The sequence below is a fragment of the Zonotrichia leucophrys genome, chromosome 2 (genome assembly GCF_028769735.1).
Source record: "Zonotrichia leucophrys gambelii isolate GWCS_2022_RI chromosome 2, RI_Zleu_2.0, whole genome shotgun sequence".
Taxonomy (NCBI): domain Eukaryota; kingdom Metazoa; phylum Chordata; class Aves; order Passeriformes; family Passerellidae; genus Zonotrichia; species Zonotrichia leucophrys.
In genome coordinates this window covers 149,152,865-149,177,108 of record NC_088171.1, presented here as the reverse complement: position 1 = coordinate 149,177,108, position 24,244 = coordinate 149,152,865, and the positions used below count along the sequence as shown (strand labels likewise).

General features: G+C 38.3%; 1 protein-coding gene across 8 annotated transcripts in view; it reads left to right on the top strand.

Moving 5' to 3' along the window:
* Positions 1-24,244, top strand: part of PTK2 (protein tyrosine kinase 2) — a 187,029-nt gene that overhangs the window by 106,112 nt on the left and 56,673 nt on the right. For all 8 annotated transcript variants that reach the window (XM_064706739.1, XM_064706740.1, XM_064706733.1 and 5 more), the window contains 7 exons: positions 7,015-7,094; positions 8,568-8,630; positions 13,203-13,257; positions 16,819-16,959; positions 17,649-17,726; positions 18,719-18,826; positions 19,767-19,884. In XM_064706739.1, coding sequence (XP_064562809.1) covers positions 7,015-7,094; positions 8,568-8,630; positions 13,203-13,257; positions 16,819-16,959; positions 17,649-17,726; positions 18,719-18,826; positions 19,767-19,884 — 643 coding nt within the window. The remainder of the gene's footprint in view (positions 1-7,014; positions 7,095-8,567; positions 8,631-13,202; positions 13,258-16,818; positions 16,960-17,648; positions 17,727-18,718; positions 18,827-19,766; positions 19,885-24,244) is intronic.

Genomic DNA, 24,244 nt, shown 5'->3' with positions numbered 1-24,244 from the left:
GATGAGGCACAAATCTTTCAGGGTTAATGCTGCATCAGATTTCTGAGGCTGTAGTAGTGAGGGTTGGGACCCTGTTCTTCAAGCTGATTTTGTAGTGATGAAAATTTGGTGTCCTACATAAACCTGGAAAACCAGGATGGAGGAACAGTTTGGTCCTTAGAAATATCAGAATTTATATTGGGTGACTGTTCCACATGAACCCAGTCGTGTGTCTGTCCTACAGTGAGGCTGTGGTGTGTTTAACCCTGCAAGGAGCAATGGAGCTGAAAGCAGAGAATTATGCATTTCCCAAATTATGCATTTCATAGCAGTAGCAGGCAATATCTGAGATCATTCTTTTTGGTGGGATGCACAACATGCACAACAGAAGAGTTGTGCCATGGACTGGGGTGGAATTGTGTGTTGTACCTGCTGCAGGTGCAGAGCAAAGCAATGTTCTTCATTTTGAATGGGCAATTTTGGGGAAAACAAATGAGCTGTATACTTGGATTTTTGTCCTGGTCACAAAAGTGGTTGCTGAAGATCAGCTTTTCCCATGGATATATTGAGATATTCTGGTCTTTCATTACAGAAGCTGGAACTGGTAAATTGCAGGAATAATTTCTGTGGGTTTTGGTGGGATGGGTGTCACCAGAAGTGTTGTGTGTTGGTGTAAAACAGAGGTAGATCCTGATTAAATTCTGTGGTGACTGAGGGTGAACTGTAACATACAAAACCTAACACCAAATTACCTTCTAGAGTTAGAAACCTGAATTTAAAAAGCAGGTGCTAGAACACACCTGAGCTGTTAAAAATAAATCCAGAGAAATTACTGAGAATAAATAAATTATTGCATATACAGGACAATTAAGAGGCAGGTTGTATTTTTTTAATATAAATTTCACCAACTAAGTGGAAGTACATAATTTCCCAATATATAAAAGCACCAGCTAAAAATAAATGTGTAGAACAAATTATATATTATAAATCTTTGCTTTCATGCTTCATTAAATGATTGTAATTACTGTTTGTGTTCTATGTACTGAATGGAGAACAGAAGACATTTTCTTTGTTTGGCTGCTTATCTAAATATCTCCTATGTTGGGATGATTCTTTTTGGGTATGGTCTTAACTCTTCAGTGGGAACTTAGTCACTGAAGGGTTGTTTAAATGCAGTGTTCAAAGAAGTGCAAATTTGGGAAAAAAATAGAAATAAAAAAGGACGAAGTTGTGTAAGTAGGTCATAGAGATTGAAAGAAAAGCAAGAGAAATAGATTGCTTATTTTTAAACTGTCCTCCTAAAAAATTGGAGTTTATCCTGTGGGAAATTTCTTGGTAACATTAAGCTGGGAAAGCCAGTAGTGGCTAATTATTGGTATTTGCCCTTTATGAGACACCATTTGATAGTAGTGTTGCTAAAGAATTTCCACAGTATTTATGCTTGAAAATTCAATGTCAAGTTTGATAATTTTATGTAATAATTTATAAGGCTATAAACAAGTTTAAACCTAAAATATCTTTTTAGGACACAGTATCTAATATCTTTTTTAAAAACATCCCTAAACTGGAAAGCATTTGCCAAGTTCAGAATTACTTTACTGTTGTTCTTAATAAAAAAATCTAAATCCAGCATGGTGTTTTTATGAACTGCTTGTCAGCCTGGGTGAACCTTCTTCTGAAATACTGCAGCTGCATAAAAAACTCGTGTGCAGGAAAATGAAGCAGATGGCTTCTGAAAGTAGCAGCTGGTATAGAAAATACAAGGCTAGTGATAGATTTCTCCTTAAATTGTAGCACAGGGCTGTTCTCTAATTTCTCCATCTTCACAAACATGGGCTTTCCTCTGTTTTCAATTTTTATTTTAAATTGTTCCATCTGGGATTGGCTGTCCATTTCTGTAGCTGGGAAACTGCCCATTATTTTCTAGTAAATTTTGAGAAGTTAGAAGTGACACCATCAATAATTTCCCCATTCAAGTAAAAGAACAAATATTTTATGAGTCTTGACATCATAAATAAAACTGGGCTTGTGTTTATGTGCCCCTCTTCCATGTGGGAGAAGTCTTTTAGTTCACATTGTGTTCACCTCCTTTGGTTGTGATTTAGGGGTATCTTTAACTTTTAATGCCAAAAATACTGGAGACAGAAGAGAGATTTCTGTTCTGGCTAAAAAAAGAGGAGTGATAAAAAATTATAATATTGTTGAGAATAAAAAGTGTTTTAAATAAAGTGAATTGTTGCTGAATATCAGGGCAGTAATAAATCAGGAAATATGGTCTAGGATTGTGTTGGATTTCAAAATCCTTTTTTCTCTGGATATTACTGCCCTTTCTAAGCATTTATTCACTGATGCTGGGTGATGTGCATTCTGTACGTAGGGGCAATGACAATCTTGTTTCATTTTTAATTTTATCAGAACATGTGAAAGAGTTCTTTTTCCTGCCTCTGAGAGGTGCCTTTATGCTTAGCATTCCTATTTTTCCCCACTGCAGCCCTTTTTTGTACCAGTCTGTTTGTAGCTGTTGTGGCCAAGAAGTCAACTCCAAATGTGAAGTTTAGGTCACACTTTAATTCTGATTTACCACCCTGTGAATGAACAAATTTCAGTAGAGTTGCTTCCTCTGACACTGGCACTGCAGTAGCATTTGCCTGGAAGCCTGAAGCAGTTTTTATTTCCATTATTCCATGTTTAATGGAACTTAAGTAGCCTAATCCTTTCCCCCCAAAGCATGCACCTGCTTGACTGTAAATCTGACTTCAACTTGTTAGAACATACTAAAAAAAAATCCAAGGGAAAAGGTTCTGGAAATCAGCACAGCAGTTTGCAGCAGTAAATTACTTTTGTCTCTTATCCTCCTTTAAACTGTTCTCCAATGTATTTTTCTCAGGGAGTTGAGATAAGCACATTATGTGGGAATACAAAATGAGTAACTCAGTGGAAGCAAATATGTTACAAGCAACATACACCAAAGTGACTCACTTCAGTTAGCATATTTTGGGGTTGGATTGTTACCAAATAAAAAGTATACAGGATTTTAGCAGTGTTGACACTTAAGAATTCTTAATCCTGGTGTCAGTCCAAGTGTTTGCCTTGTTGATCTTTCTGCATTTTCATTGCTGTGACATTGTGACCATAAACTATTGGAGATAAATACAGATTTCATGTCGTTTTATCATTGCCAGAGCATCTGGTCTCCAGTATGGGGTGTAAATGATGTAGTGGCACAGAGGTTTAGCAGGAGCACCTTAAAGGCTTTGTTGAGCTTGAGAAAGAGATCAAAGGTTGCTGTTTTGATTTCTTGTTTAGCTGATTGGGTTTTTGGGGTGGCTTTTTTGAAATCAGATTTATGTGACAAGTTTATATTAATCAGTTTTGTCTTACAAGCTAGGTGAAATTAAGGTGTATTAAATAGCATCCTACAGGGTTTTTTACTGGTTTGGTCTTTGGAGAGATCCCATTCTGAACATTTAAATTGTAGAGAATATTACGGCAGTGGTGTTTGATCTGCTTGAAAATGGCGTTTGTGTTTATATATCTGTATATATAGCCAGATGTGTTCTTCAGCTTCTCCAGGTTTTGCACAATTACTCAAATTTCCAAGCCATAGGAGATACAGCCAAAGATCTGCACTCAGTGCCAGGGAGTGTGACAAGCTCACAGATAACAGGATCTCCAAACCCCACAGGGAAGGCTTCATCCTATCTCTTAACATACTTCTGAATTTGTAGTCAGCAGAAAAAACCTGATGGGTTTTGTTAGATTTCTAAGAGTTCAGGTTTTGTGCCTTTGTATGTATATAGGCTTTGTGCTCTTGAAGATGGGGCCTTTGTTTGTCTAACCCAGAAAATATTCTCATTTCTCTCGTTTAATTATATTAACAATAATAATAATAATAATAAAAGTTATAATTGAGCAAACACAAAAGGCTTCTTGGAAAACTATTCAATTGCCTTGTGACAGTGCATTTAATTACCATTAAATTATCTCTTATGTCTCTTCCACTTAATATTTGCTCAGGCTTTTTCCTTAGGAGGTTGTGCTGAACCTCCTGTGAAATTCTTATCTCATCTCTGCACAGGCATTAGTTCATGCATTGATCTGATGCCATCTCAAAGAGAATAGTCAAGCAAAATTAAAGGTGATAAGAGAAGTTCTCATTGGTATTCTGGCAGTAGAAATTGAATCTGCTGCTTTTTTTTCCTTGCTGAAATTGAAAGAAGAATGTGTGCAGGCAAGTTTATGAAAAAAGGGAAGATTCAAGCCCCTTTGGCTATCCATAGTAGGACACTGTTAAATCCAGACCACTGGATTCTCACCACAGGTTTCCTAAAGCTTATAATCTTTTATAACTCACAAAGTTTAAACACTAAAATAGGTGTACATAATGTAAAATACTTCTTTTTTCCCCTTCCATTTTGTTGGAATGGGGGATGGTCTTTTACATTTTCTTAGTCAATATCTGATGTCTGTAGTTGCAGAGTCAAACTGGGAACATGACTGGAATTTGTGAAAGCTCACAAGCTGCAGGGCAAGAGGAGATAAACCCCAAACTTTAAATATTTGGGTAATGTTGCTTATTTATTTACGGAATAGGAGGCTAGCAGCGTTTTAAAATCATGTTTGCATCAGACTGGAGATGCTCTTAAACTGTTTAGTTTAACAAATCAAGCACTGGGATCCACAAGGCAAGGAACTGTGAAGATAAATGAATCCACATTTGATCATAATACACTGGGCTTTAAGTTATCTTTGTTCCTGTGAGTGGAGGTTTGGTGTGTCAGGTCTGAAAAATCACTTTGCTCCAGCCAGTTCTTCTTGGGGTCTGAATACCTCAAGTAATAGGGGGATAATGGCTTTGAAATGTCCTGGTGATGCAAAATTGTTGAAATGGTTCAAAAAATTGAATCTGTAGTTTTGGGGAAAAAAAATAGTTCAGTGAAATAGAAGTGATCAGTCAGTGGGTATTTGATTTGGGTGGATATAGGACAGGTCAGCCAAGGGATTTTGTGAACAGATTCACTTGGTAGGTGGAGTAGTTTGGGCTGGACATGAAGGTAAATTCTCAGGAAAATACCAAGAGAATTTCTGGAATTTGGGTATCAGTGTATGATCTGACCCCATGTTCAACAGTTTTTTTCATTTTGAGGTATCCCACATAGACCTGAGGGTGAGGAGGGCTGTGCTGTTGGTCACCACCCACGTGTGTTTGCAGAGGTCATTTATAACAGTTTGTTAACCCTGAAACTCCATTCCTGATTTACCTGCCCCGCTCTCCTGTCTGACAGTTTTAGTGCATGAGCAGCTCAAAGTCCTTTCTCAGCAATAGAAAACCTGGTGTAATTTATTGCATTTTGCTGTTTATAGGATCACAGAACCATTTAGGCTGTAAAAGACTTGGAATATCAACCACTAACCCAGCACTGCCACATCCCCAGCTGAGCCATGTCCCCAAGGGCTGCAGCCACACTTGGAATGGTCCAGAGATGGTGATTCCACCACTTTCCTGCACAGTTTCCAATCCCTGACCACCCTTTCAGTGGAGAAATCATCCTAATATCCAATCTAAATCCAACTATTTAAATTGTGAGCATAATAAAGAGGAGAATTATGAATTCATATTGTGTATACTATTACTGTGGGAATACAGAATTATTATTTCCATATGTGTGTACAAATAGCACACTACATGATGCTGAAGGGCAATTATTCTCCTGTCTCATTAGTATTTGTAGGAATTGAATTGAGAAGAGTTAAAAGCTCATTATTTTGTCATATTGAGTGCCTGTATGAATTCAGATGTAAGAAGCTTTTTTCTCATGTTTCAGCTATTGTAATAATTAATTTTCTCATTCTTGCACAGTTTATCATATTTCTTCTTTCATGTCTTTCAATTACAAATTAAAACTTCTCATGCAGTTCAGGTCCAGGACATTTTTAGGGATTTTTCTGTAGTTTGGAGTAGAAGCAGCTTCCACAGTAATGCTGAGGTGGATGCTCACATGTTCCAAGGAAAATGCAGAGTGGAGAACACCTCCAGCTGTTGGATCCACTGCTGTAATTCCTTACCTCCTAAATTATGCATTTCCTAACAGTAGTAGTTTGAACTTGTTGTTCTTACAGCTTGTCGTGACTCACCAAACCCACTGGGTGAAGTGTGCTGCATCATCTCCTCTTTGATCCACAAGTCAGTCTCTTGGATTTTTGTGGGATTTCAGGACTTGCTGCAACTTCAGGATCTCAATAGCAACTTGGTGTTTTCATAAGAGGAAAACAGGAGCTGTTAGGGAAAAGCTGCTGAGATTTGTTACTGGAGCAAGATTTGCAGAGTGAATATCTTGGGAGCTGGTTCTGTTCTCTCTTTCTGCCTGAATTTTTTGTTGTTAGTACTGTATAAATTTCTTACTCCAGTGTGGTGAAATATTACCTAAAAAATAGGATTCTGCCCCCATCCATGCTGGTAAATACAACAAGATGAAGATTTGAAGTGTTTCCTACTCTAGATGGTCACCACCCAGTTTCATTCACTCTTTGTTCTTCTTGCTAGTTCAGCATTATTTTATGCCTGTGTGCAGTACAGTTTGTACATTCTTCTCTCTTTACTTCTGTTTTTATTTTCACTGTAATTCCTAGGCATTTATCAGTTTTACCTGCATGATTAGATCTGCCTAGACAATTAAACCCTGTTGACCAGGATGGTTCAAGAACGCAGCCTGGAATGCAGGTGTAACCATCTGCTCAGTCCCTCTGAATTTTGATTATATTTAATAAAACATAAGCAATATTGACATACACAAGAAATTTTTCAATCAAGTTCTTGGTGGTCAAAATGTGTTTCTTACCAAAGAAATTTGTGGAGAATTGTGTCTGCTCATTTGTGGAGAATATGAGCATAAATTCTTTTTTCTCTTCCTGGACTGTGAATTGTCATTCCAGAAAATTAAGATGTATTCATTTGAAAGTTATTGGGGAGTATTTTCGTCTGTGTTGGCACTGAACTGATCTTTCTGTGATGCCTCCCTGCTTCTTTTGCTGTAGGTGAAAAATGACTATATGTTAGAAATAGCAGATCAAGTGGACCAGGAAATTGCTTTGAAACTAGGTTGCCTTGAAATCCGGTAAGCTGATAATTTAATTTATTATTCAACATCTTTCTGACAGAATATATACATTAATTTTGAAACTGCCTAAAGTTCATCAATTTCTGACCAATGGAGTTGAATAAAACATCATAAGACCTTTTTTTTGCTACAAAGCAGTTTGAAGAAAAACTGAATAGACTGTATTGTAACTCATTTCTAGTGATTTTTAAATTAACATTATTTTAAAATTTTAATTAATTACATCTTGATACTGCCTTTTGGGTGAATTCTTCATCTGAATAATTCAAAGGCCTGTAGAGTACATTGAAGTATGTTTAAAAAAATGCATCTGTGGTGTTATTTAGTAAATAGTCTTATGATTCTGCATATATAAATCCTGCAGCTAAAGAATGTTATTATAGATAAATGCTGCTACTTTTCCTCTCTGTATTTACTCATTTTTTAATGTGCTGTTTTGAAATGATTAAATCTTAAGGATCCTTTTGGGTGTTTTTGGTGTTCTTGTCAACTGTATAGACAGCTGGAAAATAAAGATAAATATATCAGATTAACAGATCCTTGAGAGAGTTCCCACCTTTGAAATGCATGTGTTGGGTTTTGCTAATTTATGGAGAATTTCCAGCCTGAAACATTTGCTTTAGTTATGCTGATGTCTCACACAGGGAGATTAGAGAAGAAGTAAAATTGATAAGAAATTAATAACAAATGTAAACTTGTTAGGAGAGAATAAAAGTGTCCTTTGAACAGTACTTTCCAAATTAAAACAAAATTTATATTTATAAAATTTCCCAGGTATCACAGGAGAACCTGATGCCTTTGTTGTAAGTTTTGCTGGTAGCCCCAGAGAAAAGAAAAATTCTTTGTGTAACTATAAACTCCTTATGCACTTTCAAAATCATTGTGCCTTATTTCAAAACATGTGATGAATGTAATAATCTGTGATTATGTTGTCAGCCAGGTCCTGCCTTCCCTGCCTCTCAAGCTGTGGCTCTTTGGAGCATTTTGATGAGATATTTCTCATAGATGAACTTGTGAAACTCTTAGAATGAGCATTTCTGGTCCATTTTATTCTGTGACAACGATGATCTCAGCCCTCTCCTAACAAAGCTGTTTGTTAATTTACTTGTTAATGTGAGCAGGGCTGGATTGGAGCAGTTTTCATCATTCCTGCTTCCCTGGTTCTCCCTGTTCCATGCACAGGGGGCTCTCAGGGGGAAGTGCAGTGTGAGGTGGAAAGGAGCTGCTCAAGGCCAGGTCAGGTCACTTTTGATGGCAGCAGTGGTTTAAAGTGGTTCTGAAAATGCAATTAATTTGTAAAATCAAAATCTGCTCTGTTGAGGTAGAATAATAATGTACTTCATACTTACCTTTGAATTCATTCTGCCAATGTTTTCTGATGCTGAGTGGAAGTTTTGATTATGTTGATGTTGTAGTTTTAGGCTGAATTATCCAATAATTGTTGCTTTCAAATATTTTTCCTGACTTCAGGAGATCCTATGGAGAGATGAGAGGCAATGCATTAGAAAAGAAGTCCAACTATGAAGTGTTAGAGTAAGTATTGTGAGGTTTGAACTGTCCCTTCTCCGCAGCAGGAACAATAAATTCAGTTCAGTGACAGAACTCTCTGTTGTAAGTTTTCTGTTCCATCAAGGTGGTAAAGATGCTTTAATGTAAGAAAAGGATGATGAAACCCATTGAGATGTAGAAGTAGGAAAAATGCCTTTAACTCTCCAGAGAAACAGGTTTGCAGTAGTTTAAACTTGATCAGGAGGCTCACTTTGGTTTTCAGCAATTTTGCAAATGTTCATGGGATTCACCAACTCTGCTTGTGAGGTGATTTTATTCCTCAGTGTTTTTCTGTGCCCAGTTGCATTCTTTAGCTGTGACTCATTTGTGGTAAAGTTTGAGTTACTTGAAAATGTTTGTGATATTATTTTTGTTTCTGTTTGCTCACTGTGGGCATTTCCTGAGATGTGACCTTGCAATTAACAAGGTTATTGTTTATCTGAGTATCCCAGATTTTTGGAAGACCAAGGAGCATCCTTGTAATGAAATATTTTGTTTGATTATTCATGTTGTACAGGGGATGGCTTCAGTTCAAACAAGCCAAAGTCCTTCAGCTTTTTAGCAAAAACCTGAAAACTGGTTTTATTTGTATTTATATAGTGGATAAGGTTTCAGACATACATGCAGCAATGATATGCTCATCTCTGCTAATAACCCTTGTGAAAAGATCCTGTACAGTTTAACACAAAATTGGGATAAAAGGTTGTTGCAGCAGTGAAGTCTCGATTTTTTAAATCTTATTTTTAATGACAAATGGGTGCCAACTTTTAGAGATGTGAAATTAGAGCATTTGGAGGAGGAAGGTAAGATTTTATACAACAATGAATAAGTTTACAAGGATTTTTGAGGGATCTATGATATTACTAGGTAAAGATAAATTTGATAAATAGCCTGCTTATTTAGTATTTCTGTAGTGCTCCTTTATTTATTCAGATTTCTTTTAAAACTCTGATTTTGTTTGAATTAGGGACTTCTAAAGTTTTTTTTTAAGACTTCAGGTTTTTGTGTGTAGAAACATTAGTAGAAATATCCTGGTTGAGGAAACACATCACAAAATGAGAAAAGACTAATAAAAATAAAGGAGATGAGCAGATAGACAAGACTAAAAGGGGATATAATAAAAGATTTGAAAGTATGTGAGTTATGGTTGGTGTAGTTTGCATACATATGTTCACATATGTTCAAGTAAGAACTTGAGTAAAGTGTTTTAAAGTCAGTTTTTTAGCAAGTCAGAAGATACAAGCACGAGTAATTAGGTTAATGACTTTGGAAACAATGAGACAAAGGACAGCAGGGTCATAAGAGGTCACACAAAGTATAAATTAATAATGTAACAAGTGAGAGTTCCAGGAGGATTCAGTGTGGGGCTGCTTTCAGTTGAACAGTGATTTCTTTCCTTCAGTCTGTGTTTTCCAAACAGTGACTGCTTTTGTAGGAAATAATAAATTGCTGCTGTGAAAGGCATAGTGAAGCAAAACCCTGAGATGCAAAATGTAGCAGCTTAATGCCATGTGGAACTGGATGTGGAGAATTGTGCATTTCAGAAGTTTTTTCTTTTTTGAGAACCAGGATGTAATTTGTATGGGGTTTAGCTGGGAGAGATGAAGGATAAAACCACCTTAAACTGACTGTACTACAGATAATTACAGACTGGAAAGGGTCTGCAGAAAGTGCCAGTGATCCCCAAAATGCATTAATTTGATCTTATCACCGTAATAGCCCATAAATGTTGAACTGCACAAGTAATATTTATTGCTCAAGTGATGCTTTTTGGTGTTTTTGTGGGGGGATTGCTGGTTTTAGTACATCATGAGGCACTTAACCAGCTGAGAGCAATTTTTAAATGGCCCTTTTTTGCATTGGGGGTGATTGCTCCTTGGCTGCCTTTGTCAGATGTCTGTTTCATGTCTACTTGTCTTTGATCAGATTGTCATATGAGAACAGATCTGGATGGGAAATGGTAGATGGGATCAAATTGTTAAGTAGCCTTTCATAGTTGGGCCTTCATGGAGTGAAAGAAGAATTTCTTCCTAATAAGTGTGAAGCCTGTTAGTGAGAACAGGGATAATTACAAGTACAGAAATGGGAGCTGTAGGAAGGAACAGGTGCAGCCACAATTTGGTAAAGGGCATGTTCAAGTCTATTATGTTAATCTAGTGTTACTTTTTTTTGTTGTAACTTGGATTGAGGTAAAAAATACATGATACATGCTGCTTAAAGCTGCTTATCATTGTAAGACAAGCAGTATCACCTATCTGTAGTTGGTGTTTTATTAATCCAATTGAAGTTTGTACATTAAAAATTGAATTCAGATTTAAGCCCATGAGTAGGCTGGGGTAGATGAGGTTAAGTACAAAGCTGCAGTAGAACTGCATGACCAGTGCTGGTTATCTTGTGTTGGCAATCAGAAACCAGATGGCTGAATCCTTCATCCAGAGCCCTGAGCTGGTGTCTCCCTTGTTGGCCATCCCACCCCCACACAGCACAGCTGGGAAGGAGTTTGTAGGGTTGTGTGTGTAAAACTGTTTGTATGTTCCAATTTCCAGGGTTTATTCTCTTATTTATAGGTATCCATAAGTTGTTGCTGGCCAGGGCATTGAATCTGTGTGGCTCTTTTTGTTAAATTCTCCTCCAGTAAATAAATTTGCTGTCTCAGATAAATACAGGAAATGCTTTATTAACAAGTTTTGTTAAGAGTTGTGCTCTGTTTTACTCTGCATAAGAATTTCTTCTCAGTTTGTTGCACCCAGATCTGTACAAAAGGCTGCTCAGCTTGTCCTGGTAATGAATCAAATGAGGCAGTGGCAGCCTCCCTGTGCTGCAGGACTGTTAAAATCAGGGATACCAGGGTGATGGGAGGTGCTTCATTTCAGAAGCACCAACTCTCTCTGAAATGCTTAATGTTAAACTAATATATCCCTGTCAAAATGTCTTTGCATATTATTTAGATGGTAATAGTGTGCTAGATTCATTTAACTGTGCGGGATGATAAACCAAGTATCATTTGCATTTGAGAAGAAATGCATGGAAGGAATTAACATTTATGAAGTTTTATAATCCTGCAGCTTACTGTCATTGCACAGATGCCAGTGCTGGACATGAACATTCTGCTTCTCCTGCTTGAGGATGTTTTTAGTATGAAATTGTTTGCTACTCATCTTCAGAGAGTTTTAAAAATACCCTGGTTTATTCTTCTGAGTGAGCTTTTTATATTGACTTTAGTGTTGGCTTTGTTCTTGTGCTCCTAGGTAGCAGTAAATAAATCCTGAATATCTCTGCCTGCTAACAGCTTCTCCTTGCTTTGCCAAGTGTAAGAATTCCAGATGTATTTCTGTGATGTTCAAAGCATGCACTCATGGAAAGCTCACTTTCATACTTGTTCCAGAAGCAGATAAGAATGTTTGAAAGAGATTGTAATGTCCTAAATTTAAAGGAAAAAAGTCAATTACACCTTTGAGCCATAAATCCTTTTCCTATTTATATTTTTCTCTTATTTTTCCTTTTTTACATGTGAGTTTTTTACACTTGGTTGTTCAGTGGTGTCTTCTGCACTAATGTCATTGGCAACTTCTCAAGCACCTTTTTTTGAAGCTGATGTTCAGTAGTAGTGACACAAACACATGTCAGACATAACATCAGAGCATAGACATATATACTGGCTCTGGTGTTCAAACCAGGGCTACAACCCAAATTATAGGTGTGAATGTGAGCGTGATAAATTCAGTTTGCAAATTCTGAGCTCACAGCCACCTGATTTACAGTGGCAAAAAGTGAGACTGCTTGCAAGAAAAAGTTGGTAATTTTAATTTGCTTAGTATGAGGAAAAAATAATAGTAGAAATTTAAGCAACCCCTTAATTAGAGTGTTTCAAAGGGTAAAACAGTAATGGAATTGCACTCAGCAGACTTTGTGAGGTGATATCATGATGGATTTATGGATTCTTGGATTCCTTAGGCCAAGCTGGGGCTCTGAGCAACCTGGTCTAGTGAAACATGTCCCTGCCAGCTGGATGGTCATTGGGGTCCCTTCAAACCAAACCATTCTGGAATTCTTTTTTTATCTTCTGCTCCATTCTAATAGAGGTTTATCAGGGCATTCAACTTCCATGTTGTTCCCTCTCACCTAACTACATGCTCTAAGAATATTTTTTCTAAATGTTTGCAATTATTAAAAAATGTACAAGTACCAGTTTTTATTCTCAAAACTCTGTGCTCAAGCCACCATTTCAAATAACAGACTTTCCACACAGGTACCTGGTTAAATAATAGTAGGAATATAACAATATTTCTACAATTTCAACAATATCCTCAATATCCTTTGCGGTTTAAACTAGAAGATGCTGCTGTGCCGCATTTGATGTTGGAGTGACTCTAGTTAGAATTTTATTGGTAGTCTGTTTGTTACTCTGAAGTTTTCAAGGACATTGTTGGGTAAATGGTTTAGTAATCATATATGCTAGTTAAAACAACAAACAGACCCAAAGCACCATCTTGGAAAGAGAAATGTGATACTGCACAATGTTTTTGGTATTAATGGTGTGTGTATTTTCTCTTTTAGGAAAGATGTTGGTTTGAGACGGTTTTTCCCGAAGAGTTTGCTAGATTCAGTGAAGGTAATTACAGTCCCAATCAATCCTGTACTTCTGTAAAGTGTCAGAAATCTGAAAATAGCATTATAGTTTTCACTGTACAGTCCTAAGGGAATTGCTGTGCAGTTTTGCTTTGTGAAAACACATCCAGTCTGTCCATAGGATTGGTGGGATATGAATCCCAGCCATGCATCTGGCAGGACAAGGATAAAGTGATTCACACAGCCTTGCTGAGCTGCTGTGAGAGGGGCACAGCTCTGCCTCTCAAACCTTGGGGGTAAAAGTGCAAAACAAGTCCTTGCAGCCTCTTGGGTCAAATACCTTTTTTTTCCCCCTTCCTTAAAAGAAAAATGAGACTTCTGGAGAAAGAGGGAGGAAACATGGTAGTAAAAAGAATATTTTACTGGGAACTTGATAAACTTGATGCCTTCCTTGCTCAAGACTGTATCCAACTTATTCAAGGAAGATTTCCAGTAATTTCTGCTTAGGTTAATCCTAGCTAAGACTATAAACGTTCCTTGAATCTCACTGCCATTGAAGTCCATATGTTCTCAGAGTAAAAAATGCAAATTTGTCTCAAGTGTGTTGAAAAGGGGGATTAAGAATGGTCACCAAGTATTTTACATTTATAGCCACCTCAATATGAATGTCCTGGTAAAATGTCTCTTACAATTCATACATGAAAGTATAAATCATAAATTGCTATTTTGGAGCTGGTTTTGGTGAGCAGTGGAGCTTTATAGAAATAATAGAATTCAACTTGAGATTTGGAAAGAATCTGCATTGTAATTTAAATGGGTAAACACAAAAGGTCTGTCATGACAAGGTTTTGTTTCAAAAGACTTTTGAAAATCAGAAGCTAATGAAGTCAAGTGGATTTAAGTAATCCCCTCTGCATTTTAATTTAAGCAATTATCTGAAACTGTATTTTCTGCTAACGGGAAAAATTGTGGTGAAAGGCTCCAGACGTAAAAGTATGAATAACTGTCTCAAAAATAATATTATGGAGCCAGAAAACTGACTGACCAAGAAAACTGCACTTTGGAAATCCTGAAGTGGGGAGAATAGCAGAAAGAAGTAGCAAGAGTTGCCAGAAGGTGAAGCTGAGTTGGAACTTTATAAAGAAATGAAGAAAAATGTTGCACATATGAAGAAAAAAAACAAGGGAAGGAGAAATGTGTCTGCTTTTCAATGAAATTTAAATCCCTATTCAAAGTAGTACAGGATTTAAATCCTTAAATTGCTCTTCCACTTTGTGAAAACCAGGGAATTTGAACTGGCAGGAAAAGGAGGGTTCCCAATAGCTGTGAAATATAAAATTATTATTTCTTTCAATTCTCTCTGCTTTGAATGAACACAGAGAGGGAACAAAACAATGGTTCTTAGAAATACTTTTAAGATCAAGTTTTCAGTGTATTTTGCTTGAAGTTGCTATTTGGAGATATTTCTGATAGATGCTTCTGTTATGGAAAAGTTGTGGGTTTGGGGGCTGTTCAGCCTGGAGAAGAGAAAAAACCTGAGGAAACCTGAAAGCTCCTTCCAGTGCCTAAAGGGGCTGGCAGAGAGCTGGGCAGGGACTTGGGACAAGAAATGGAGTGACAGGACACAGGGAATGCTTCACACTGACGGGGCTGGGGCTGGATGGGATATTGGGAGGAAATTCTTCCCTCCGAGGGTGCTTGAGGCCCTGGCACAGTTGCCCAGAGAAGCTGTGGCTGCCCCATCCCTGGAAGTGTCCAAGGCCAGGCTGGATGGGGCTTGGAGCAACCTGGGACAGTGGAAGGGGTCCCTGCCCATGGTAAGAAGGTGGAACATGATGGACTTTTTAAAGTCCCTTCCAACCCAAACCAGCCTGTGACTCTAATGGACTGTCTATCTTTACACCTTGCTCATGATGTTAAAATTTAAAGTGACCAATTCTTCTTGGTGGACTGAAAAGAGCCAGATAACATATGCCAGTATTCCTGGCAGGAAATGTGATGCTGGAATTGGTCAGGAAAACAATCCCTGGGCAGAATCTTTAATCAGCTGAGTGGCTGAAATATTTGGGACACCTTGAGCTGGCAAATGTTTCTTTATTTTGTTGTGTCTTGCTCCTTGTATTTGCCAGTGATAAGCTAAGGCTGAGGTTTGCACTTGCCTTGGAGTTGGTTTTCTCTGTAAAAATAAAGATACCAGGGAGGTGCAGCGTGCAGTGTCTGAGTCCTTACAAAGCCTGAGGCAGCTCTGGGTGCCCGAGGGAATTTCCTGACTGCCAAGGGCTCTGCAGCCTCCTTCATGATCCACCTGAGAGCTGGCTCTGCTAAATTGACAAAAGAATTTGAAATTACACCAAATTACAGATTTCTTTGTTAATTTGATGTGTATGCATCATTGCAAAACTGATCATTTTGTGAATATGCAACACCCTAGGATTACTGCTACTGGAGTAACTCCTAAACACCCCACAGAAACATTTCTGGCTATTTTGACTTCTGAACGTTCTGTAAAGGCTTTCTAAAAATGAGTGTCTAATCTGCCTGGAAGTGCTAACGACTAAAGGAAGTTGGTATTTGTGTAGTGCCTGGGGCTGTTAACAGGCAGAGTGGGAGAATAAAGAGTTTTACTGCTGTTGAAATGGGACATTCAGATATGTTTGCATGGAGGAACAGTGGCAATTCCTGTCTTAACCTTGACATATTGCAAAGATAAGCGTGGTTTTGCTTTCTGTCGTTGTTGGTAGTTGAAAGATGAATTAGAGCTGGATTTTTTTAAGGCCATTCAGTCACTTTAGACAGATGTTTTTATTCACAATTCTTGATGGTTTGTTCAGATTGGGGGCATCTTAGAAATACTGCTTCTCAGGCCCTGTTTTTATTTTTATTTTCATGAGTGTCTGCCTTAAAGGGATTATATGTATTATATGTACAATTATGTACAGGCAGGTAATTAATTTTTTTAAGTGTTACTTTAGCTATCCTTTGTGCTGGGTATTTGTACCTTGAAAACTGGTAATAGAGTGCTAGACAACATAATTAATATAGTTTAGTTTAAAAGTCTGGTTTACTTTTTGCATTTTTAAATTTCATCTATTTATATTGAAGGGTTTTTCTGCTTATTATCAGACTGAAAGAATCCACTTTATTATGGATAGTCTAAGTTATTGTGTGCAGAGATTAAGATACAGCTACAGCTGGTTTGTTATTGCCAGGTAAGAGACAGAATGGTGGTTTTGATTTAAAAGATCATATGAAGGTATAAATTATTCTGGGTTTTTTTTGTGGTGGGACACAGTTCAGAAGTTGAGAGAAATGAGGAACTTAGAACAAATATTCCTGGAAGGGTTAACATGTGGTCTTCTATTTTAACTTATTTAAAATGTTATTAAATATCCTCTCTATGATATAGCAGAAATAATCTTGGTCCTAAGCAGAAGTCAAAAGGCAGAACTGCTGCTTACATTTGGAAGCTTTTTTTTATTCCTTGAGAATTGTCTGCATTTCATTGATAAAGACACTGTTTGTACTACTAAGTGACCAAAACTCGTAAAATATCCCTCAGCTGGTAGATTTGAAATAATTATTCTCCGAATGTTTTAATACACAGGCCAAAACACTACGGAAATTAATCCAACAAACATTTCGACAATTTGCCAACCTCAATAGAGAAGAAAGTATTTTGAAGTTCTTTGAGATCCTCTCTCCAGTGTACAGATTTGACAAGGAATGCTTCAAGTGTGCTCTTGGTGTAAGTAGAGGAATGTGACAATCATTAGAATCCATTCTGGAGCTTTCAGTCCAATTGCTTTTGCTTGGTTCTGCAATAATTTTTTGCTTACATCCTTTTTTATTTAATTAGATTTCATTAGCAACAAATGGTATTTATTGATTTTATTTAGAACTTTCTCTATTGACTGTCTAAAATAATCATTCATTACTAGGATAAAAATTGTATGTAAAAGAAAATATTTTTATAGGTGCTTTGTTTGTGCACTTTTTCAGCTGTTTCCACAAGGAAATGTCAACTTCTGTTAGTAAATTTTCACCTAATACCTGTTAATCTCTACCTATTCAAGCAAATTTTGAAGAAGGGCCCCAAGTTTGCAAAGTTTGTGAAAATGAGGCTCCAGCAGAAATTAGAACTTGAATATCAATGTTCATAAGAAGAGGAAATACAGGAAACTCATAGTTCTCATGTAGACCTAAGATAAAATGCATGGAAATGCAGTTTGAGTAGCAGAGATCCTCAGGAAACCAGTCATGAGGGGGTTTGCCACTTACAGAACTACTTGATTTTAATATAATTTTGTTTAAAGAGTTGAAAAGGTTCTAGATATTAATTACTAAAATCTGTAATTACCACATTGGATTATAGTGTTCCTTAGCAAGGCCATGTCTTATTACTGAAATTCTGCCCTTTCTCCTTTGACTCCCAAGTCAAGCTGGATTATCTCAGTGGAGCTGGCAATTGGCCCAGAAGAAGGAATCAGTTACCTGACAGACAAGGGTGCAAATGTAAGTCTGCTCCTGGTGTGTGGGTTTTTTCTCAGTCACTGTGTTAAGAGCCATGACCTGTTGTGAACTGGATGTCACAGAAAGGGGAGTGACCAGTCTGATCTCTGGGTTAAGCACAGTCTGATCTCTGGGAGCTCTCAGCATGTACAGCTCTAAGTCAGGTATTAATTTGTGATTTGGGATCAGAGGAAAGGCTCTGGTCTTAGGTACAAGGACTGTGTCAGCTTTGGCACTGAATTTGTTGGGTTTTCTACCCAGTGAAGTGCTCACTTGCAGAATTTAAAGCATTGGTGGGGATTTTTTACCAATGAAATGCAAATCATTCTGAGTGGTTCTCTTTCTTAAGAATGTGTAAATGCAGAGCTTGTTTAACCAGTTGGGGAGCACATCTGTGCAGGCACTGCTTATTTACTTTCTTCATATCCTTCACAGCCTTTTCCTTGATTCCAGCTGTATTTCAGTGTTTCCTATGCACCCCCATGGTGCAAGGAGCTCTGTCCTGACAAATCCTTCAGCAAAATGTTTGGGAACTTTACAATCACAACTTAAGCTGAACCCATGTCCTGTTTTCTATTGAAATGAATTCAAAACCAGTGAAAAGATGGGGAAATCAGGAGCACAGAGCTAAGAACAAACCTTTTCCAGCAGTCTGGAGGGATGCTGGGAATGTGTCAGTGCAGGTTCCATGTGGTTTGAACCTGTTGAGTTTTCTGTGTTGGCACCCAAGAGGTTGTTCCGTGCCTGGCACTGCTCAACAGTGACCTCTGTGGGCACAGTGGAGCTGGGTTCCTTTTCCAGCCACTCTGGATGTTTGTGTGTGTTGGGAGTGGGTGGCAATGAAACTCTAGAAGGAAACACAGAACAGATTTCTGCACGTGTAATTTGGAGATCGAAGTCTCCCGGTGCTTTTGCAACACCAGGGATCAAGGCAGGCTATTTTGCTGTAATTTTGATTTTTTTTCCGCTCAATTTTTTCTGTTTTCTTTCTGCAGCCAACCCATCTAGCAGATTTCAATCAAGTGCAAACCATTCAGTATTCAAACAGTGAAGACAAAGACAGAAAAGGGATGTTGCAGCTAAAGATAGCAGGTGCACCTGAGGTATGTTATTGATATTATATGTGCTGATAAACTAGCTACTTTGTGTTTCCTTGCAAGGAGTGAGATGTAACACACTCCTAATGTGGATTTTCTCTATATTGGACTTTTGTTCAGGGTTTGGTTTTAAAATAGATTTAAAGTTCACTCACATTTTATGTTTTGCATCTGGTGCTTGTAGACTTTGATATTCATAGAAGAAGCTTAATATAAAAACAGGAGCTCTTAAATGCAATTTATTAGCAGCTTGTGCATGTGTATTGCATCCTGGAGAGGAAACAGCAATTCCACATTTATGTAAGGAGGAAATATGAAAGAAGGAAAATTTGTTCCCTTGTATTACATGGAATCAGTGCTGGAAGTGAAATCAAATAATTTCCTTGGTCCATTGCACCAGAAAACAGTGGAAGAGCAGGACTGAGGGAGGGTGGCAGGTCTGTGCACAGAATGATGAATGTTGGTGGCATTGAACTTTATAGCTTGCCTCTATGTCTCTCATCTCTTTTTCCACTGTACATATTTTATTTTCTTATAATCTTTATTGAAATTGAAAGGGCTGTTTTTTAGGCAAAGAACAAATACTGCAGAGAGTGGGGAAAAAGATTCCACCTGTGAGAGCTTTAAGGAATAACCAACTTCTTCAGAATTGTCTTAATTATAACTCTGGAAGTCATAGCAGTTGTATTCACCAGTTGTTTACACTTCAGAAGCCCAAATAACACTACATTAGGTGGAGGGTTTTACCAGCTGTGCTTTCTGAACCTCCTGTTTGAAATTCGCTGCCCAAAAGCTCAGGCAGGACTCTCCCTGCTCACCCACATTGTTCTGTTTACGCTTTGCAGGCGTGTGTTAAGTTCTGATGCAATGACACAGCTGTTCCACTCAGTGGCTTCAACTGCAATAATTCCTCTTTGTTGGTGCCTTGTTTTTTTCCCTTCTGTAGCCTCTGACAGTGACAGCACCATCCTTAACCATTGCAGAGAACATGGCAGACCTGATCGACGGCTACTGCCGCCTGGTCAACGGGGCCACGCAGTCCTTCATCATCAGGCCTCAGAAAGGTAAGGACACCCCCAGAGCTGCTCCCAGCTCATCCTGCTTTGAATGCAAGACAGAGGTGGCAGAAAAACCCTCACTTGGAGGCTCTTTTCCTGCAGGGAGGGGCCGTGAGAAACGCTGGTAGTAAATTATCACTGCATCAAAAATTGCTGAGGATTTAGGCTGATTCAGCAATCACTGCTTTGCACTAATTCCAACTTAACTGGCAGAATTAATTGTAATTATTAAAGGCACTCCTAACAAGGGTGTGTTATCTTATAACGTGATTCCCAATATACAAGGGGAAATTTAGTGAGGTTGGTTAAAATGCATTTGTATAAGTGGAAAGTTTTTAGTTTCTGCCTTTTTCCTAGATACTCACATATCTCCATTTAAAAAATAAAAACCTTGAGAAGTCTCATGAGTTTCTCTCCTAAAATAGAACTAAAGCAGAAATACATTTTATAGTGGCTGTCAGTTGTTTTTGTAGCATCTCTCAAGAAGTGAGAGCAGGTATCCCTTGTTTTAGAAAGAATTTGATTACATTTCATTAGAATTTTTCCAGTTTCAGACAGCTTTAATTATTGAAAATCATGCAAGCAAAGCTGCTTAAGAATGAAATTTTCTTCTTTCATGTTGTTCTCATCTTTACCCATGGGATTCATCCAACTTTGCTGCTTTCTAAAGCAATAAATTATTTCCTTCTTCCGTGTTTGTAGTACAGGAAAGTACACAAACCATCCCAGCATCTCTCTGATGTGAAACTGAGTCTCTTTTAGCCACATTCTTGCTTTTTTCTGCCACAGGTTTTCCCTGGGGTGATGTTGTTAACATAATTCAGCTCCGTCTATAACATCCTCCCTGTGTGTGGCTCAAAAAATCCCCAAACTTAAACTTGAGCATTCACTAATAAAGAAATGTGGTCTTAGGGTCTTAGGTGTTTTGACAGCACATGGTAATGGTTCAAATTATTCTTGAATTTGCATGTTTTTTGTTATTTCTGACCCATAGTGTGTGTGAGTGACATTTAGCTCCAACACAAGCAGTTTTGTTAGAAGCTGTGTGAGTTGTGCAGTCTTATCTTCACCCAAATTAAAATCTTCCCTCAACACAAACTCAGCTCTTCAAGCCACCCTGGTGCACAACTTCATGATGATGAATCATTGGCCCCAAAATCAGACACCAAAAGGATAAGCTAGCATCAGAGATAATAACAGTTTATTTTCTAAAAATAAAAGAGGCATCACAATCCAAGATTTCCATGTCTCTAGACCAGTGTGTGCCCATGAGTGGAGGTCTTTTGTGCCTCTTCTTTTCTGAGAAATCATGGTTTGGGGTCTGCCACAATCCTTATTATTGACTGCCAAAACTTTCCTTCTAATACCAGTGTAGACCTATTGTAGCCACAGTTGATCTTTAAAAACTGTTCATGTCTATACATGACCTCTTCCCTGAATTAATGGATGGCTCTGACTCTGTCTCTGCTTTTCCTTTAGGGGCACACATGGACTTTGTCCAGTTCTTGCCACTCCCACACTGGTGGTGGTGCCCCATCAAAACTGACCTGTTCTATTTGCAGTTTTTCTTTCTAATTCCTGTCCTGCTCCTACCTGACTTTCTTAGCAGCATCTGCTACATCTTGTAGGCTGACTGAGCTCTCTGAGGGGCAGTATCTCTGATTTTTCTGTGCCCTGCACAGAAAACTGAGGTTTTAACTGAGGTTTTTGGTAGGTGTGAATGCAGGTTTATTTGTGGGCTATTCTTATAACACATTTTAACGTGGAGCAAATGAGCAGTGATTGAACAGGAACATCAGGTAGCACTGTGGGAACACTTTATGCATACATGAAGAAAACCCCTTTAAAAATAAATTCTGGGTTTCTTTTGTCTGAGGTTTCTTTTTTTTTTTTTTTTGAAGTTCATAGCAATACCCAGCATATTCATTAAACATTTCATAAGAGAACAGTCCCCATCATGATCTGCATTCCCAGGTCCCTCCACAGTGAGCTTTGAATGTGTAGAACACATCAGAAAAAAATCATGGGGCGACTCTTGATCCCCCCAGATGTGTTTGATCCTCCTTTTGAGCTTTCCCATCCCCTTTTTGTTGTAAATTTACATTTATTGCAAGTGTCCTCATAAATTGTCTTTCTTGATTACTAACAGAGTCTGGTTTTGGGATATCTGTCGTGCTATCCATTAATGATATCCAGTTCTTCTTAATTTGGGGAGAGCACTTGATAGTGTTTAAGACCTGGACAGTATTTGGCATTTTTCCATTCAGTTTGTTCTATTTTTCGTAAATATTTGGATGTTCAGGTCCCTTTAGACCCATGTGGAAATGTTACACTTAATATGTGTATTTCCATTATCACACTTACACCTCTGAGAGGCCAAGAACACAAATTAAAGAATTCATAAACTCTTGAACTGATTATCAGCTTTTAGGTTGTGGGGTGTTTATCACTCTCTGCAACCACTTGAAAGGAAGTTGTGGCTGGATGAGGGTTGGTCTCTTCTTCCAGGTAACAAATTACAGACATGAGCAAACAGTCCCAGGTTGCTCCAGAGAAGATTTAAATTGGATGTTGGGAAAATTTCTTCCCCAAAAGGGTGGTTAGGCATTGGAATAAGCTGCCCAGGGAAGTGTTCAAAAATACCAGATCTAAATAGCTGGTGAAGTTCTCCACTTCAATGCTTTTTGTTTTCACCCAGATTTACCCTGGGCAGGAATTTCATTTTAACAGATTGATAATATGTTCCCATTTTTAGGATACTGTTACCTCTGTAGTTTGGCCCCTCACTGATTTTGCTTTCACAATAGTTTCAGTCAGGTGAGGACAATTTCCATTCCCCCAGGCTGGGAGCCCTGGAGCTGCCTGGGTTCTGCTGTGTCCAGCATGGAGCTCTGCTCAGACCTGGATAACCCTGTGGAAAGCCCAGCAGATCCATGCATCTCCCATTTCTTTAAAAAAATATAGAATTGGGCAAAAATGTTGTGGGTTTCTACTTGTGAAAAACAACATATGCTTAAACTGGGATGCTGTTAGTAAGAAATTTTGACTTCAGACCTGCAGGGGTACTAATGAATATTTGGTATTTTATTTGGGATATAAACTGTAAAAGGATGAGCACCAGTGCCTGAAGTGAGCAGTTTGTATCCAGAGCCTGTGGGCGTCTGCAGGATCAGGAGTTCCATGCTGATTAGTTTTTTCTTTAATTATATCCGGTGATGGAGGAGACATAGAATCATGGAAGAGTCACAGAATAGCTCAGGTTTGCTGATACCTTTAAAAATCATCTGTTCCAACCCCCTAGTGCTACAACCCCTGGGCACCTCTTAATACTTAAGAGTGTATGAGGGTTTTTTGATACCTTTGTGTGGTTTTTTTTAAAGTATTTTCCAGCTTCCCCTGTCCATTTACAGCCCTGCACTTGACACATCTCCAGCACTCACAAATGGGGTGTGTTGTCCCTGTAGCCAGTCCCTGCAGGCACCAGGCTGTGGCTTCCAGGCAGTTGTGGGTGCTCCTTCCTTCTCCCCAGGGCTGAGCCTGCCTTGTCCACATCTCCCAGCTCCACAGGGTCCAGATCTCTGGCTCTGATGCAAATGAGCACAAAGCCACTTATGTCCTGTGGAATTCAGCACATTCAGTGAAAAGGGGGATGATCAGATGGAATAGTTCTGGGTATGGTGGTCCCATGTGTGCTGCTTGATTTCCCAGTGGATCTGGAAGTAAATTCTCCTTTCACTTGGGTCAGAGTCTCTGCTTTTCTCTGTCTATCCCCAACTTTTCCTCACAGTTTTCCAGACTGCTTCAATTCTCACCTTTTCTTCACTTTCCCTTCAATTCTTTCACATTTCCTTCACTTCTTTTCTTGTTTTTCAAACTCATTGACTACATCATACTGCTACTCACTGTGTAAGACCACTTCTATTCACATTCTCCTTATCTCACAAAAGGCTGAGAAAAGATTTGCTATTACAATGGAATCAAGATTTTGTTTTGTTATGATTTATTACATTTTATTATGACCTTTGCACTGTTAGGAAACTGTTCAGAAAGTGGAGTGGAGCTTTGTGGTAACAGAATGAGATTCTCTTCTTTAAGGAAATTTAATACCACAGTGGAAAGTCAGATTCTCTCTTTATCTCCTTTAGATCCTCTTTGATAGGTAGTGTTTGACTTCAGCACACACTAGCAGTTGCCACCTGTGGTATTTCTCACTTTCTTGGGAGGTTGGAGGAGGGAAAAAGTCAGATCTGATCTGATCTCAGCATCTTGAACATATGAAGCATTGTGGCCCTGCAAGTGTTATGGAATCATTCCTATCCAGTCTAATGAAATCATTCACTGATCTTTCTGAAGTCCCCAAATATGA